This window comes from Aspergillus pseudonomiae (genome assembly GCF_009193645.1).
Source record: "Aspergillus pseudonomiae strain CBS 119388 unplaced genomic scaffold BDV37scaffold_14, whole genome shotgun sequence".
Taxonomy (NCBI): domain Eukaryota; kingdom Fungi; phylum Ascomycota; class Eurotiomycetes; order Eurotiales; family Aspergillaceae; genus Aspergillus; species Aspergillus pseudonomiae.
In genome coordinates, this window is record NW_022476006.1 from 44,299 (window position 1) to 59,825 (window position 15,527).

Here is a 15,527-nt window from a genome sequence, read left to right on the forward strand (position 1 = left end):
AAAAAAAAAAAAAAAAAAAAAAAAAAAAAAAAAAAAAAAAAAAAAAAAAAAAAAAAAAAAAAAAAAAAAAAAAAAAAAAAAAAAAAAAAAGAAAAGAAAAGAAAAAAAAGCCCACGGGAGGTGCCGATAAACCCGAAGTCCACAGGGAAAGATGACGCTGGAAGCCAACGATGATTGGCGGTAGCAGGTTCTAGCTTCATCAAGGCAGATCCGCCTTGAACACTACCACATCCGCGCTCTACCGAAAGCCATCCTTCCCACCTTCAATTCCCTCTCTTCGGCTGCTCCGGCGAAGCTCTCTCCTCTTATCCTCTCTCCTCTGTATAATACGTTCCGGTAAATTTCTTGGTCCAACTGCGTGGTTCGCTTTCCCTCTTTGGGACTGAATTGAATCCGCCGTGTACTTTGCGCGTCTATTCTTCGATTTCCTGGTCCCTCCTTGATTGAAGCTCCACGTCGAGCCAGAACCTCGCGCGCTGTTCTGTCTCAAGTCTGGACGCCTACGGTGCCTGCCCTTGAATAATCATAATACTCGTATAAGTGGAGCAGTCTCGGGGAACCACGCGACTGCTCTCCACCCTACGTCCGAGGAGTCAGAAGCCAGAAGCATTACAACGACTCTCAAGAAACATTGAGAATACCTGTTTCTCAGACGCGTCGATTCTGCTTCAGAAATATACAACGCAATGGCAACCGAAATGCAGTCCTTTTATACGCCCTCGACCTCGACGCACATCTCCTCTCACGCTCCAGCCGCGGTCGACGAGCTGATTAATAAATACTCTTCCACCATGTCGGGCTCTACGAACCCAAACTCCTCTAGCATCAGCCATATGATGAAGAGCCCTCGCCGGAATGTCATACAGCGGTTTGCTGATCGTATTCGCCTCGAATACTACCGGTACGAAGTCACATTCGGACTCTACGTCATGACCCCGGGCGAGAAACTCGTGGCCAACTCCTTCGTGATGGTGGTGCTATCACTGCTTTTCTGGGCCCTACTGCTGTATTTCCCAACACTGCTCTACCAGAAGCTGACCCGCCTCGTATGGTTGTTGACCGGCCATAGCAGCGAGGAGATGGGAGCCGCTCTGGGCATCTTGGAGACTCATGTTGGCTCTCTATCTTCGTCGTTTTCTGGGGATAGTGCGTTATAAGAGAGACTGAATCAACGCGCATGGTATAAATATATATCTCAAAAACTATATGTTCTTTGATATTCCTTCTGCATCGGTGCTTTCGTATCGATGACATGAGACGTTGGAAATCGTTCTTGGTGGTACGTCTCGTTCAGCCTACTTCATGTCACCGTGCAAGCTAACAATGTTTTGTTCCGTCCCTAGATCATTACATATACTTTGTTCTTTATTGTGGAGTTAGCACCGGGCGTTTTGGTCTTCGCCTATGTTGGAAAGCGGCTCGCCGCAAAGATTTAATGAATTGAATGGTAAGGACTGACTTATAATGTGAGCACGAGTACTTCCGAGCTTGACAAGAGATAATGTGTACTCGAAGCTTGAGTGTCCAGCGGGATCTAATGCTAGTTCGCTTGGCCGGAGATCCGCCTTTTTTTGTTTCCTTACATATACCTTGTGACTTCTTGACTGCCGGAGCAACTGTGGATAAGTCAAACACTGTTGACTACCACATGGTCATTGGTACACGCTTAGTAATGCTTAATGTCAAAATACGAGCCTGTGTACAATTAACCATATTGGATGTTAACGTACATGGGTGTTAATTTACATGAATAATGCACTGAATTAGGGGAGCTAGGGAGGACGAGTTATATAGAAAATGCAATCAATTATCGCATCGCAAAAAGTTGCAGTTGGTTAACGAATTACGTCTGGCGGCAGGGCGAAAAAAAAAAAAAAAAAAAAGGCAGGGGGAAAAAAGTTAAACACGAAGTACACCTTCAATAGGAACAGGACCGGAGTAAACACGAGGCTAGTGGTGGAGATAGAACCACACACCAGCCACAAAAGACAGCTCAGCCTTAGGGATTTGTTCGTCATCCCAGGAGTGCGTGGCCGGGGGTTTCAGTAGTTTAATTGCTTGGGGGAAATTCATATCGTGACCGCTGACGACGATAATTGATCGGCAACCCCAAAAATAGTGCCACACCCGCGAATTCGACTGCCTAATATCTCAAACTGACAACTTGGGTGTTTTCTCAATAGTGAATAGAAAGGCACATCATCTTTCCGTTCTCCTTTTCATTGTCTTTTGTTTTCTTATTTTTTGTTTCTCTCCCCTTCTGCATAGAACTCTTCTCTCCTACCGTTTTCTTCGTTGGACACCATTCTCCACTCTCCTTTGTTGCGTGCACATAAGCTTCCGCGGTCATTCTCTAATCCCCGATAGCTTCTAAGGGGTTGCCTGGGTTCCCACCATTGTCGCCAGCCGCCAAAACGTGGCCGTGCATGGTTCAGAACGTCTGATCATCAGCTCTTCCTGCCCGTCAACTCGGTCAGACCGTGGAATATATTTCCCTTTCCCCGCAAGAAAACCATAATTCAACTTTCTTATCACATCGGCGAGGTCCGCCGGGAAGAGAAATTTCTTTGCGCCCCCTTTGCCTAATCGGCTGACCATTCAAGATGGCAGCGAACAGCTACTACAACGCTGGGTACAGCAACAACCCACCAACATACGAACAAGCGATCCCTCATACAGACTCGTTCCATCGACAATCACCAGCGCCCACCTACACGGCTCCCAGTGGACGCCCCTATGCTGACTCCGAACCCCCTCACATACGAGACAGCCAACATTCCTTAGGGTCCGATCAGGGCGCATATGTAGCGGGTGGAAGGTTAAACGAAGGAGATCACTATGCTGAGAACATCCCCCTGAAGGAGAACACTCAATACTCAAACGGGCCACCACCGGCCAACTGGATGCAGCAACCCACGCATTACCCCCCAGACCCTGCGATGTTGGAATCAGCCCCCAATAGAAGTAGAGGAAAGAGGGGCTTCTTTAAGAAGAAAATCCCCTTCGTCACCTATATCCTCACTGTGGTACAAATCGCGGTGTTCATCGCAGAGTTGGTCAAGAGCGGTATGTCAGACCACGAAGAATTATAAGATCCAGCTAGACTAACTGGCTCTGTAGGACAACTCACAGGAAACCCGATTCAGACGAAACCTCAATTCAATCCGATGATAGGACCTTCGGCGTACATCCAGATTAATATGGGAGCGCGGTACGCGCCGTGTATGAAGAATGTCGACAAGGTACAGAACTCTCCGGTCGACTTCCTCATGCCCTGCCCAAATTCAACAACGAATGCTTTGGAGTGCACCTTATCCGAACTGTGCGGCTTCAGCGGTGTTCCAAATCCGCACCTCGGTGGTTCCCTCGATGATCAGCCGGAGCCCAACCAGTGGTATCGGTTTATCGTGCCTATATTCCTCCACGGTGGTTTCATTCACATTGGCTTCAACTTGCTTTGTCAAATGACGATGGGCGTTGACATGGAGCGGATGGTCGGATGGTGGCGGTATGCCTTGGTTTATTTTGCCAGTGGTATCTGGGGTTTCGTTCTTGGAGGTAACTACGCGGCTCCATTCCAACCATCTTCGGGCTGCTCAGGTGCTCTGTTTGGCATCCTTGCACTCTTCATCTTGGATCTTTTCTACACCTGGAAAGACAGACCGTCGCCATTTGTGGAACTGATTATCATGATCCTTGGTGTGGGAATCTCTTTCGTGCTGGGTCTGCTGCCGGGCCTGGATAATTTCTCCCACATTGGTGGATTCGTCATGGGCCTGGCCCTCGGTCTCTGCATTATGAGATCGCCTAACGCACTTCGGGAGCGTATTGGGCTCGCCCGTAACCCCTATGTGGCGATGAGTGGTGGTGCCGGTCCCACTTCTGATGAAGAGAACAAAACCACGACTGGCCCAAGTTTCGTCAATTTTTTCAAAGGACGGACGGGCCCGAACTCGTCTTCCGAAACATCTGGTCCCTTGGGTTTCTTCAAGGGCCGGAAACCACTGTGGTGGGCATGGTGGTTGGTCCGGGCCGGAGCTTTGGTTGCAGTTATCATTGGGTTCATTCTTTTGATTGTGAACTTCTACAAGTACCCCAAGTCTAATTGCTCGTGGTGTTATAGACTGAGCTGTTTGGTAAGTCATGATGTTCTCGACTGCATTTGATCAATAGCTGACGAGTAATAGCCTGTACACGATTGGTGTGAACAAGGCATGGAGCCCTTCACAATTACCAATACTACTACAAACGGCAACTGATTATGGGCACTCTCCCTTCCGCCCTTGACTCCTTATTGATGACTGTCGCATTTGTTTACATAACGATTCTTCCTGCCTTCATAGCTGTAAACTGGTTTGGGCTCATACTCTGTTTCGGGACATCTTGACGGCATTTGACTGGCGGCGTTGAGTGATGATTGCCGCTTATTTCCTGTGCATTTATTTATTATACCCTTGCAAGGGCATCGCGTGTATAATCACTTTAGTGATGAGCGTCTCCCTCTCTGAGACGAATGGGATTTGATGACTACACTCTATACCTGTAACTATTGAAATTTACGATGTGGAGGGAAATACAGCCATCAAGATAGGCATACACACACACTAGACTATCCGCTGTATCTTTTCCATTACGCGTACTTTGAGGTCGACGTATTACGAACGTGGCTGAGCCACGGATAGCACAGCCATGAAGTCACGCTAAATTTATCCCGTCTGGTCTTGACACGGACCGGCTGTGTGCCGTAATTTATACCGCGGGCGGTAATTACGGACGATTCCACTCCCGGCGATCTTGAAGGATGATCGATCCGCTTCAACCATTTGATTTCGTAATTTCCTTTTCTTTCTTTGGCTGCTCCAGCGCTATTTCACTCTATCAGTTGTTGTCTGTCTTGCTTCTTTCGCTCCAGTATTGCTGCATCTTCTGTATTCCACTTAATCTCTAACTTCGTCCCGTTTGCCATCAGCCCTTGGATCTTCCGTGGCCTACCGTGGAGTTGAATGAAGCACTGTTAGCGCGATGAATTAAGTCTCTTAATCCAAATAGATTGATGATAAAGCCATCGACTGGCTCCATAATACACCTCAGATACTCACCATGGCGACTTTAGCCGCCTCACCGCCATCGTCACCATCCTGGCCCAAACGACGTCCTCGGGCCTGGGCTCTCCGATGTGAACGCTATTGCTGTGCGGCGGCGTCTTTTTTCCCACTAGCATTCGTCTACGGTTTGACAACATGGGCGGTCTATGTTGAAGCCAGTATTGGTCTAAGGCCGTCGCGAAATTCTTGGATTGGTAGGTTACTCCGGTGATACTCGGAACCCGCGAGAACGCGCATACTGACTGCTTTGGGCCACCAGGCTTACCGACGTCGATTATCGGCATTGCCCTCTATATTTGCCTGAACGCCTCGTATAGTGTTGCGGTATTCACAGATCCCGGCTCACCACTGTCGGCCAATAGTCGCCATGAATACAGCGCTCTGCCGGTTACGGAATTGCCGGAGTTCACTGCATACACCGTGAATTCAGTGGGAGAGTCCCGGTTCTGCAAAAAATGTCAGTGTCCTAAACCGGATCGAGCGCATCACTGTTCAACGTGTAAACGATGTGTGTTGAAGATGGACCATCATTGCCCGTGGCTGGCGACGTGTGTTGGGCTGCATAACTACAAGGCCTTTCTCTTGTTTCTTATTTACACATCGATATTCTGCTGGGTTGATTTCGCGGTGGCGTCGAGTTGGATATGGACCGAGGTGCTCAATGATACGCGGTATATGGACACCATATTACCCGTGAATGTGGTATTGTTGGCCATACTCGGAGGGATTATTGGGTTGGTGCTGTCGGGGTTTACCATCTGGCATATTAGTCTCGCCGTGCGTAACCTGACCACGATTGAGTGCTTAGAAAAGACGCGCTATGTATCTCCGTTGCGGAAAGCGCTGGATCGTCGCCGCTACGAAAACATACTGGGTAACGGTCACAATGGCCAAGAAAACGTCGAACCAGAAAGCCTAGGGCATCGGCTTCAGGACTATGGCAATCAGATCTTGGACGCTCATGCAAATGCAATCCCCGGCGTCACCCGGCCAGAGGAGGGAGAGGAATCCCTGCCCGCATACTCTCAGTCGGGTCCTGGAGGCACTCCCGCCCAGCAGGCCCTGTCGCGATCATATGCGGACTTGGAGAGGCAGCGCGAGCATGATCGATACCATAGTTATCTTGACGAAGAGGATAATGAGAAGATGCCGAACGCTTTTGATCACGGATGGCGTCGGAATCTCTTACACTTATTTGGTGAACGGCCACTCCTCTGGCCCATTCCTGTGCGCACTACTACTGGTGACGGTTGGCATTGGGAGCCCAGCTCGAAATTTTTAGAAGCGCAAGACAGGGTGCGACAGAGACGAGAGCAGGCGGCTAGTGATGAACAACAATACTATCGGGATCTCTACCAGCGTAACATGCACAACAGTCGGAGCTGGCTTGGGACGGACGCAACACCGTCGATGTACGTACCCCACCAGCCGTCGAACGTCTATCAGGAAACCGAGCGCCCTGCAACGGGTGTGTCAATGAAGACCCTGGCACCGATGTCGCCGCGTCCAAGGCCGGGAGACAGTGATTTTGAAGATGTAGAGGAGAGTCATGATTTGCTGCAACCCCGTAATGATCAGTTAGGTGCATCTCGAAAACCTGGGTTGCCCGCCCAACGACGTGGACAATCGAATGAATGGAGAGATTGGGATTAGCCCCGGTTGCAGCTTACATTTAGCGTCTTTGCTTCTTTTGTTTATGTGCATACTATGATTTATGTAGGTATACTGTGTTCATATTACACGTGGATGTCCTCGCGGGCGCAATGGTTGCATGCTAGGCTGGAAGCCAGGAGTTATGTCCATATCAGTTTTAAATTATAGATATATCATGCTATGCTTTGTTATATTTGTTATATTCTAAGATGTGTCCGTACTGGCGGACAACAGGTGTGGCCATTGTTGATGCCTGAGAGCCACGGCAACAACAGCGCGCAACGTCATTTAACGACTGGACAGTTGGCATCAATTTAATTCTGCAGCCAACCTCATCCTTCCGGTCAAATAACTCCGCGATGGCGTACATATAGTCGCTGCATACCCTTTAGTTCCACAGCATATGCGCCATTCACCAAATCACTCGCCAACCGCAACCCCCCAAACAACAATACCAGCCACCACCCAATCGCAAATCCATTCATCCGAACCATACTGAGTCCAACAAAGAAAGGCCCAACGCACAACACTCAAAATGTCCCCATCCCTGCGTCGACTAATGAAAGAAGCCGCCGAGCTATCCGCCTCACCTTCCCCACACTTCCACGCTCAACCCGTCTCCGACTCCAACCTCTACGACTGGCACTTCACAATCGCCGGTCCTCCCGCTCCCTCACCGTACGCCTCTGGAATCTACCACGGCCGCATAGTCCTACCCCCAACGTACCCTCTTCGGCCTCCGAGCTTCCGCTTCCTCACCCCCACGGGGCGCTTTGAAGTCAACCGGGAAATTTGTCTCAGTATCTCGGGGCACCATGAGGAGACATGGCAGCCTGCGTGGGGGATTCGGACTGCGCTGCTGGCGATCAGGAGCTTCATGGACGGAGATGCGAAGGGGCAGGTTGGCGGCTTGGATGTCTCGGAGGAGGTGAGAAGGGATTATGCTCGCCGGAGTGGAGACTGGTGCTGTGAGGTTTGTGGGAAGAGTAACGAGGCCATTCTAGGGGAGTGGAGAGATTATTGCAAGGAGAACGGGGTGGAGGTTGGGGATATGGGCGACGAGAGGGTTGTTCCTCCTGCGGCTAAGGAGGAGGGTGAGAGGGGTGATGCCGATGTTCCTCAGCAGAAGGAACAGTCTGAGAAGATAGCGCAGGATGAGCCCGTGGCCGTATCACAGGAGCCAGTGCAGCAACCGTCGGCTCCGGAAGAAGGTGTCCAGGCTGTGTTTACTCCTCCTCGTCCTTCTACGTCTATGTCTACTTCTGCGCCGGCACCAGACGTACAAACACATTTGGCGGCGGCGGCGCCGCGTCAACCTGTTGTGCCGTATCCGGCGCAGGCTGTTGCCTCGCAGCAGTCCGAGGATCCCTGGCTGGATCGAGCTATTATCGGCGTGTTGGTTGCGCTGGTGTTTATGATTCTTCGGCGAATGGCTTATTCCGAGGAGTAGTTTGGATTATGGTTTGTTTGGCTTTGGGTGACGACGGGTTCATCTATGTTTGGATTTTGGGTTTATTTGAGCGGTTGGCGTTTGGATGGATATACGGATTTGGTATTTTGGAGTGAATTTACAAGACAGGTTGCTTGATACTATCTCCATCTTTCAATTTAGTGGAGTTTATGGAGTATAAACGGTTATTTACAACACCGAGACGTATTATTGTGGCAATTGGGTTATTGATATCTAATAGGGAGCCCATTGACATACTCACCCAAGCATCTCGAAAAGCAAACTCTGCAGCAAGGAGAAGAGTCTCTATGCATGTATTCAGTCCAATTTGGCAATTTCCGGACCGTCTACCCTCTTACACCAGTATACAGATTATCTGATCCGGTAGATGCCCAGCGAATCGTGCCTTGTCCAGCTCACAATTGGCCTCGCAGCTCATATAATAACCCCCGATCCACCTTTTCACGCGGATCTCGACTGACTCCCGATGGTATGAAATCCAAGTATCCATTCGCTATCCCCGAACCAACATGTCCGAGTCCGAAGACCGAGGCCGCATACTATAGCGATAAATATTGCAACGTAGACACCCCTATTCAATTGAACGTATCACAATAACTTATATACAATAGAAGCAAACAAAGAAGAGCAAAAAACCAAAATGTCAATCGACGATACCCCGAACCCCCTCTGCATTGTGATCATCGGAGCTGGTATTGCCGGACTCAGCGCAGCTATTGCTCTGAGCAAACAGGGTCATCATGTTATTGTACGTATTCGCCCTCTTATGGCTATGCATGAAGACACAACAGACACCTAACAGACTCAACTCAACAGGTCATCGAAAAGTCCAAGTTCGCACGAGAAACGGGCGCAGCTATCCACATTCCCCCGAATTGCACGGCGCTGTTGCAATGGATGGACGTTGATCCGAGGGACTTTGGAGGGACTTTGATTGAACAGGTAGGTCCTTCTCGCCTATTATGATATCGAATCATACAGTGAGATATGGGCTAAGATAATGTAAGATCCATCGATACGATTCCAACGGCGAACTGAAGTACAAGAAAGAGCTCTCCGGGATCCGGGGACAGTGGCAGGCTGTATGTACATACATCTATACATCTCTACCCAGATTATCTAGTCAAAAACATGACATAAGACTAACAAACACAGGAATGGTACCTGGTCCACCGCGTCGACCTCCACAACTACCTCAAAGAACGCCTCAGCCGAACCCAAGCTACCCTCCACCTGGGATGCAAAATCACCAATATCAACATCGAAAGCGACCAACCCACCGTAATGCTCGACGACGGCCGGGAATTTACTTGCGATCTCCTACTCGGCGCAGATGGGCTACATGTACGTCTCCTAACTAATCCACCCACATCATGGTAGGAATAAAACTAACCAAACCAGTCCATGCTCCGCACCCACATCATCCCCAGCTTCCCCTCCCCTTACCCAGCAGGAAAGTCCACTTTCCGCTGGCTGCTCCAAACAGAGGAGCTGAAGAACCACGAGGCCACAAAGGACGTAGTCGGGGACCCGGGGGTATTCGTCGAATGGGCAGGTAACGACAGACGAATTGTTGCGTACCCGTGTTCGAATAACAAGATCTTCAATCTGGTCGGGTTCATGCCGACGGCTGAGTCGGGGACGTACGGTGAAGGTATGCAGTATACCATGCACATAGAAACCAGTATTACGGATATGAGGAGAACTGACGGTGAGAAAAGGCTGGCAAGCAGTCGGTGACAAATCGGCCCTGGCAAAGGGCTTCGCGGGCTTCGCTCCCTCAGTTGAGAAGATGATCGATATGGCCGGTGATGATCTTAAGGTGTGGGAGTTGGCCGATATGGAGAGAATGCCGACTTGGGTTAGGGGCAGGGCTGCCCTGGTGGGTGATTCGGCGCATCCGTTTCAGCCTTGTATGTTCCTTTTTGGCTTTTCTCTCTTCTCTTGGTGATCGTAGCTGTTGTGGTATGGTTAGATACCTTGTTGATATGAAGCTAACCAAATGGAAAAGACATGGGCCAAGGCGCCGCAATGGCCATTGAGGATGCGCTAAGTATAGCTACCCTGCTCCCACTGGGTACAAAGGCCGAGGATATTCCATCCCGGCTAGCGATCTATGAGAAGGCGCGTCAACCGCGGGTTGATGATGTCTTGATGTATACCCGGCTGAACGGGGCGGATGAGAACGATCCGTCTGTGCAGAGGATGACCGGTAAGACCCTTCCTTCTACTTCGCATGATGGCGACGTAGGTATGCTGACTGGCTGTTACAGCTGCAGAGATGGTTAAGGCAATGGGTCTTTGCTTTGCGCATGATGAGATTGTGCATTCGAGGCGGCTTTTGGAGGAGGAAAGGGAGCGTTGATTATATAAGGTAGGGTTTATAGTATACGAGGTGTTGATATGGGGTAGGAGGCTTATGTTTCATCTGTTCATCTGGTGTATATATGATGTATATATGTGGGGTTCAACTGTTACTTGAATATAGCTGGTACAGAGAAGCATGGCTTTAGAGGACTTTCTACAATGTCATTAATGTCGGTAGATTATCAAGGCAAGAAGCATAACAATCGTAGAGTGGCTTAGGTAACCATGATCTGCGTGTCACATGTTGCGCGACAAAGCTTGGCACGTGCCCAGACCCAAATCCGGTAAAGTGTAAATCGAAGGCTATGGAGAAGACAAGAGACGGTGTTATTGAAAGAACAGTATGGAGTAAAATTATCTTGGAGTACAAGCAAATTATTGTTTAATCAAGGTCCCATTGCAGGTGAAAATCAATCATCGGATTTAGATCGGGGACTAGCAGCAGTGATGCTGTGAAAAGTCAGGTCGCCCATGTGTTGTACTATATATATATTTTTTTGAGGTATGTACGTTGGTTGTCAAAATATTTAGACGCTGAACAAACACGCAACCCTGATCGACCATACTGCACATCTATTGGCTCGCTATAACAACAATCGATAGATTCCAGCACGGTCGAAGTACATATTATTCACATAGCACATGATATCGTCCCTCAAACGAGGTCTTGGCTACATGGCATTTACGGCTCCGGATATACCGTCGATAACTATGGATAGGTCATACTTGGGCACGTTGGAAACCCGTGGGACGTGAAGACCAGGCCCTACACTGACCTACAGAATATACATGGGAAAACATTTGTCTTCGTGGATAATGGCTCATATTGACCGGATATCTAAGAGCACGAAGAGAATGGTGGCGGGACGAGATGTCTTGATCGTGACAAAAGAAGCATTCTTTGCCCAGGGGTGCAATTCAGCGATTTACAGAACTGCTAAAACATGACAGAAATGCGAGAAAAGGCCTGGCGTATCATTTCTCATCCTAAAGATGCCCGGAACCTATTTCCCCAAAGTAACTATTCCTGAAGTCTTTTGACGCCATTACCCATCCTTGAAAGTAGCATCGTCACCACCACCATTCCCTGAGGGATGTCAACCGTTTCATGTCATTTTTTTGGTGTTCCCTTATCCGTCATCCTGCACGACTATCTATTTACCGGACGAAGCGGCGGGGACGGTCGGAGACCTGCTGCTGGGAAACCTGGATGACGTTGGTGGGGATAGAGTCGAACTGCGGTTGGTTGTGTTAGTCACCATCATCCGGGATCCGGAAGGAAGTAGAGAGATCCATCACATACACCAATGCTCTTAAGGAGATCCTTGGTGTCCTGGTCAACGTCGAGCTTGCCAGTCTCGGAGTGCTGGCTGAAGTCGAGAGCGGAGACCTCAGGAACGTATTGATCCTTACGCTCACGCTCCTCCTCCTGGAGCTTGAAGGAGATACCACGAACGGGGCCGCGCTGGATACGCTTCATCCTATTGAGTTGAAAAAAGTCGGGTTAGTCGCGGGGGTGTTTCCTTCTTTCTTTCGAGACCAGTCCACATTCGTAAATTCAGGCACACGGGATTTCATACAGGTGAGTGGTGTATCCGGCAATCTATTCGAGAAATCCTTCGTCAGTTTCGATGTTTCTTTTCTGCAGTCGACCCGTGGATGAGATTTACCTTGTTGCGCAGGCGCTTGCTGGCAATGATGGCCACCTCATCGCAAAGCTTCTTGTTGACCTCGAAGTCAAGGGTGAGCTTGGGGTAGTAACGCTCAATGATGACCTTGGCGGACCGCTTGACGGTCTTTGTGCGAACGCGACCCATTTTGGCGTATTAGTTGTCGACCTCGAAAGCTGCGATGTTGTTCGGGTGGTTGTGAGGATGGGCAATTTTGGTGTGCATTCCGATTTCTGCCAAGTCTCGCTTAACGGGGTCGTTGGTCAGGTGATTGAAGATCACATGACTATCACCAACTTGCCATGACGATGGTTCTTCCTCCTCTTGTAGGGAAACATGAGCAGTTCGTCTCGTTTTATCTACTGGGATTCAATCGAATACTAATTTTGGAAGTATATTCTTCTTCATTACCCTCGAATTTCGAATTATATCCATGTTCTCATTAACGCTGCCGCTGGGCGGTCAGTACATGGTATCCAATGATGCATACCCGGCCCCAACCTGAGGGTTCAGGCAGACAGCGTTAGCCCTATCCCACATTATCTTCCAATCGTAAAATCTCTCCTTCCACCACGAACTATTCCTCTTTCGGGAGAATCTCCATCCACCCAATCATCATTGCACATTCATCCATATCAGTCTTAGGATCAGTACTTTGGATTGAAGCTGGCATCACAACCTTTCCACTCCCCCGCATTAATCTAGAACCTCATCTACCTTCCTTTTCTTTTCCATACCCAACTCCCCACCCTCAGTAGCTGAAGTTCAACATATCTACCATATATCATGAGATGAGATCTGATTGTTGATACTCTGCCCGCAGCGACGTGTTGCAATGGGGCGGTGGGGGACGACTCTTATTCAATCAATGTGGGGTCATAAGAATACTAACAGCAATGTAAACATTGCGTTGAAAGCCGCCAGTAAAGAACTTTGAGAAATCACTTCTATAGTTTGACACTGAGGAATCTTTCTTCAAATTCTTCGTACTAGCCATCCCTGAGATTGTTCTTGTGTTATTCTACTCGATCAACATATCGCTGTCATGCATTTGACTTGACATATAAATTTCCTATGACTAGCGATATACTCCGTAGTTCTTAAAAAGTAGTATCTCAAGGTTGAGGACATGACCAAAAGAGTTACTATGAGCAAGTTTCAAGTCACTTCAACCTTCAGGCTTCCAGGCCTGCAATGTGCCTGAAATTGCCTAGCGTCAAGATTACCTATCCGGGAATAGCGCCCCCCCCCCCTTTGAAGAAGTTGACTCCCATGACTGTCAATCACGTGCGTCACTGACGGAAACCTGAAGTCTCTGGCATCCATTGCCTGTGAACCAATAAACCCAGAAAGGGCAGCAAGACAAAAACGGCGGCTCAAAACACCGAGTATTCTGTAGGGTCGGGCCAGTTCTTGCATCGGACTAAACTGTCTTACTTCACTTAACTATTGCCATTGAGAAGCTCAGTTCACGCTAAGATATATTGAATAAGTGCCGAATTCCAACTCTCAAACAGCGTGGTGCTATCCGAAGAGCCCTTCCACTACTATATATATTTCCTTCCATCAAGCATAGGAGTACAATTCCCCACGAATCCTAGTGACAGGTAAACAAAAATCAAGTGATACAATCATGCAACTTGGCATCATCAGAATGAATCTTCGCTTCCTCGTGATCTCTACCTTCGTCGTCTGTTTCAATATACCCGATCGTTGCGCATAAGCGTTGTTCCAGAATCCCTGACAGTGGGGATAGATATTAGCAATATATACTACCTCACCCTAATTACTCCATCCCACCAAACCCAGATCCCCAACGCACGCTGAACCAGCGGAGCCAAGATCCTTAAATAGAATCCCGAGAGGACTCGGCTCCTTCCGGCAGTTACAAGCCGACTAGTACAGAGGTTACAATATACAAAGCATGTGTGTGGTATCCACAGAGAGATTGGGACGAAACGCGATTGTCAAGAGGTTTTTAACTTTACCAGAATATGGTTGTCTATGGAAAATTTTAGAAATTTCTCTGTACCGAGACACAGACGTCACGTGGATGTATACTATAATGGCTGGATGCTAGTCTACCAGGCATCACCTTTGTGACGAAACGAATGAGAACTGAGTACACAGAAAAATCAAATACACCCCCGACTCCCACTCCGGACACCACCTTAACCCCGATAATAATCGCTCCACGATGCACGTTTTTTTTTTTTTTTTTTTTTCAAGGGAAGACTGCTTAGTTGGGAATACCGCAGTTGAGGTAAGCGGCTGCAATAACGGTTAGTATCATGCTTTTTCATGGAAACATTGGGAAAACCTTACACTTGGAGAAGAAAGCATAGCTCTCCGCATTCTCAAGAGCAGAAGCAGCGTCTAAACCATGAATAGCATCATAGCCATATGTCTCAGGACCAAAGATGCCCTTGGTATGAGCCATCTCGTGCAAGCTGGAGGTGGCCTGATCCAGGACACCGCAGGAGTTCGACCAAGCGGGGAACTTGGTGAAGTACGCCGGACAGGTCCGGATACGTCCGTAGTATCCGTCCGTCTCTCCGTAGGCAGTCATGGTGAAAGAGTGGTTGTCGACGCAGTCAATGCCCTCCGGGGTGCAGTAGTAGCTCACGACACCCTGGTTTCCGTTCGTGGCCTCTGTGGCGATCGTCTCCAAGACGCCCGCGACGCGGTTGCGGGACTGGGCGTCGTTGGTCTTGAAGAAGCTGTAGAAGAGGTTGGCCGAGTAGTCGGAATTGCTGCGGATGAGGTTTGCGCCGGCGTGGGCCATCTGGGCCGCCTGAGCAAGTGCGTTGTCGATCATTTGCCTGCCCTCAGGGCTGCAGTTTTGGAGGGTAGCGCGCGCATCGAGAGGGCTGGCGACGGCGCCTGCGATAAGGGGAAGAGCAACGAGGGTCTGGAAGAAACGCATCTTGATCGCTGGGATGCAAGAAAAATTGGTAAGGCTGAGAAAGGCAGAAGTAAATACTAAAGATTGACTAAGAAGCAATGATCGACAGCCACCAGGGCTTGTAACGAGAGTATGGGAGATAGAAAGAAAGACGATGGTTTTCGAGAAGACTATTGACTCGGCGATCGCAAATCGATCTTTTATATCGATTCTGAACGGCCCGACAGGCTGTTGCTGGCGGACCCAGCTCCGGCCGTTTCACTATGTTCCATTGATCTGTCGGTAGGTTGTCGTCCCATGTTTCACCATTGTAGTGTCGATCGCCTCCCAATCGATACAGTAAGAAGGCACCCACA

General features: G+C 49.0%; 6 protein-coding genes across 6 annotated transcripts; 4 read left to right on the forward strand and 2 right to left on the reverse strand.

Annotated features, from left to right (window-relative positions):
- Positions 1-259: 259 nt before the first annotated feature.
- BDV37DRAFT_242040 (serine palmitoyltransferase small subunit family protein) lies at positions 260-1,866 on the forward strand. Its single transcript, XM_032081256.1, has 2 exons — positions 260-1,279; positions 1,344-1,866. Exon 1 carries the CDS (start codon positions 687-689, stop codon positions 1,155-1,157), a length of 471 nt encoding a protein of 156 aa, XP_031944125.1. The 5' UTR covers positions 260-686; the 3' UTR covers positions 1,158-1,279; positions 1,344-1,866.
- Positions 1,867-2,603: 737 nt separating this feature from the next.
- On the forward strand, positions 2,604-6,758 carry BDV37DRAFT_269554 (rhomboid family membrane protein; the record flags this gene model as incomplete). The annotated part of the gene is made up of 7 exons (XM_032084382.1): positions 2,604-3,066; positions 3,121-4,136; positions 4,609-4,652; positions 4,688-4,737; positions 5,092-5,176; positions 5,219-5,253; positions 5,365-6,758. The coding sequence occupies 7 exons, from the start codon at positions 2,604-2,606 to the stop codon at positions 6,756-6,758; spliced, it is 3,087 nt and encodes a 1,028-aa protein (XP_031944126.1).
- A 156-nt stretch (positions 6,759-6,914) lies between these two features.
- Positions 6,915-8,364, forward strand: BDV37DRAFT_45865 (ubiquitin-conjugating enzyme/RWD-like protein). The gene has a single exon (XM_032090697.1). The coding sequence runs from the start codon at positions 7,294-7,296 to the stop codon at positions 8,206-8,208; it is 915 nt and encodes a 304-aa protein (XP_031944127.1). The 5' UTR covers positions 6,915-7,293; the 3' UTR covers positions 8,209-8,364.
- A 365-nt stretch (positions 8,365-8,729) lies between these two features.
- BDV37DRAFT_45877 (FAD-dependent oxidoreductase) lies at positions 8,730-10,731 on the forward strand. Its single transcript, XM_032090698.1, has 6 exons — positions 8,730-8,977; positions 9,046-9,171; positions 9,237-9,311; positions 9,385-9,573; positions 9,631-9,883; positions 9,951-10,731. The coding sequence occupies exons 1-6, from the start codon at positions 8,870-8,872 to the stop codon at positions 10,178-10,180; spliced, it is 981 nt and encodes a 326-aa protein (XP_031944128.1). The 5' UTR covers positions 8,730-8,869; the 3' UTR covers positions 10,181-10,731.
- Positions 10,732-11,326: 595 nt separating this feature from the next.
- On the reverse strand, positions 11,327-12,472 carry BDV37DRAFT_242054 (40S ribosomal protein eS17). Its single transcript, XM_032081257.1, has 4 exons — positions 12,267-12,472; positions 12,177-12,199; positions 11,900-12,077; positions 11,327-11,832 (listed from the first exon to the last, which is right to left on the reverse strand). The coding sequence occupies exons 1-4, from the start codon at positions 12,411-12,413 to the stop codon at positions 11,755-11,757; spliced, it is 426 nt and encodes a 141-aa protein (XP_031944129.1). The 5' UTR covers positions 12,414-12,472; the 3' UTR covers positions 11,327-11,754.
- Positions 12,473-14,505: 2,033 nt separating this feature from the next.
- BDV37DRAFT_280423 (putative metalloproteinase) lies at positions 14,506-15,192 on the reverse strand (the record flags this gene model as incomplete). Its single annotated transcript, XM_032086565.1, has 2 exons — positions 14,506-14,537; positions 14,592-15,192. The coding sequence occupies 2 exons, from the start codon at positions 15,190-15,192 to the stop codon at positions 14,506-14,508; spliced, it is 633 nt and encodes a 210-aa protein (XP_031944130.1).
- Positions 15,193-15,527: the final 335 nt, after the last annotated feature.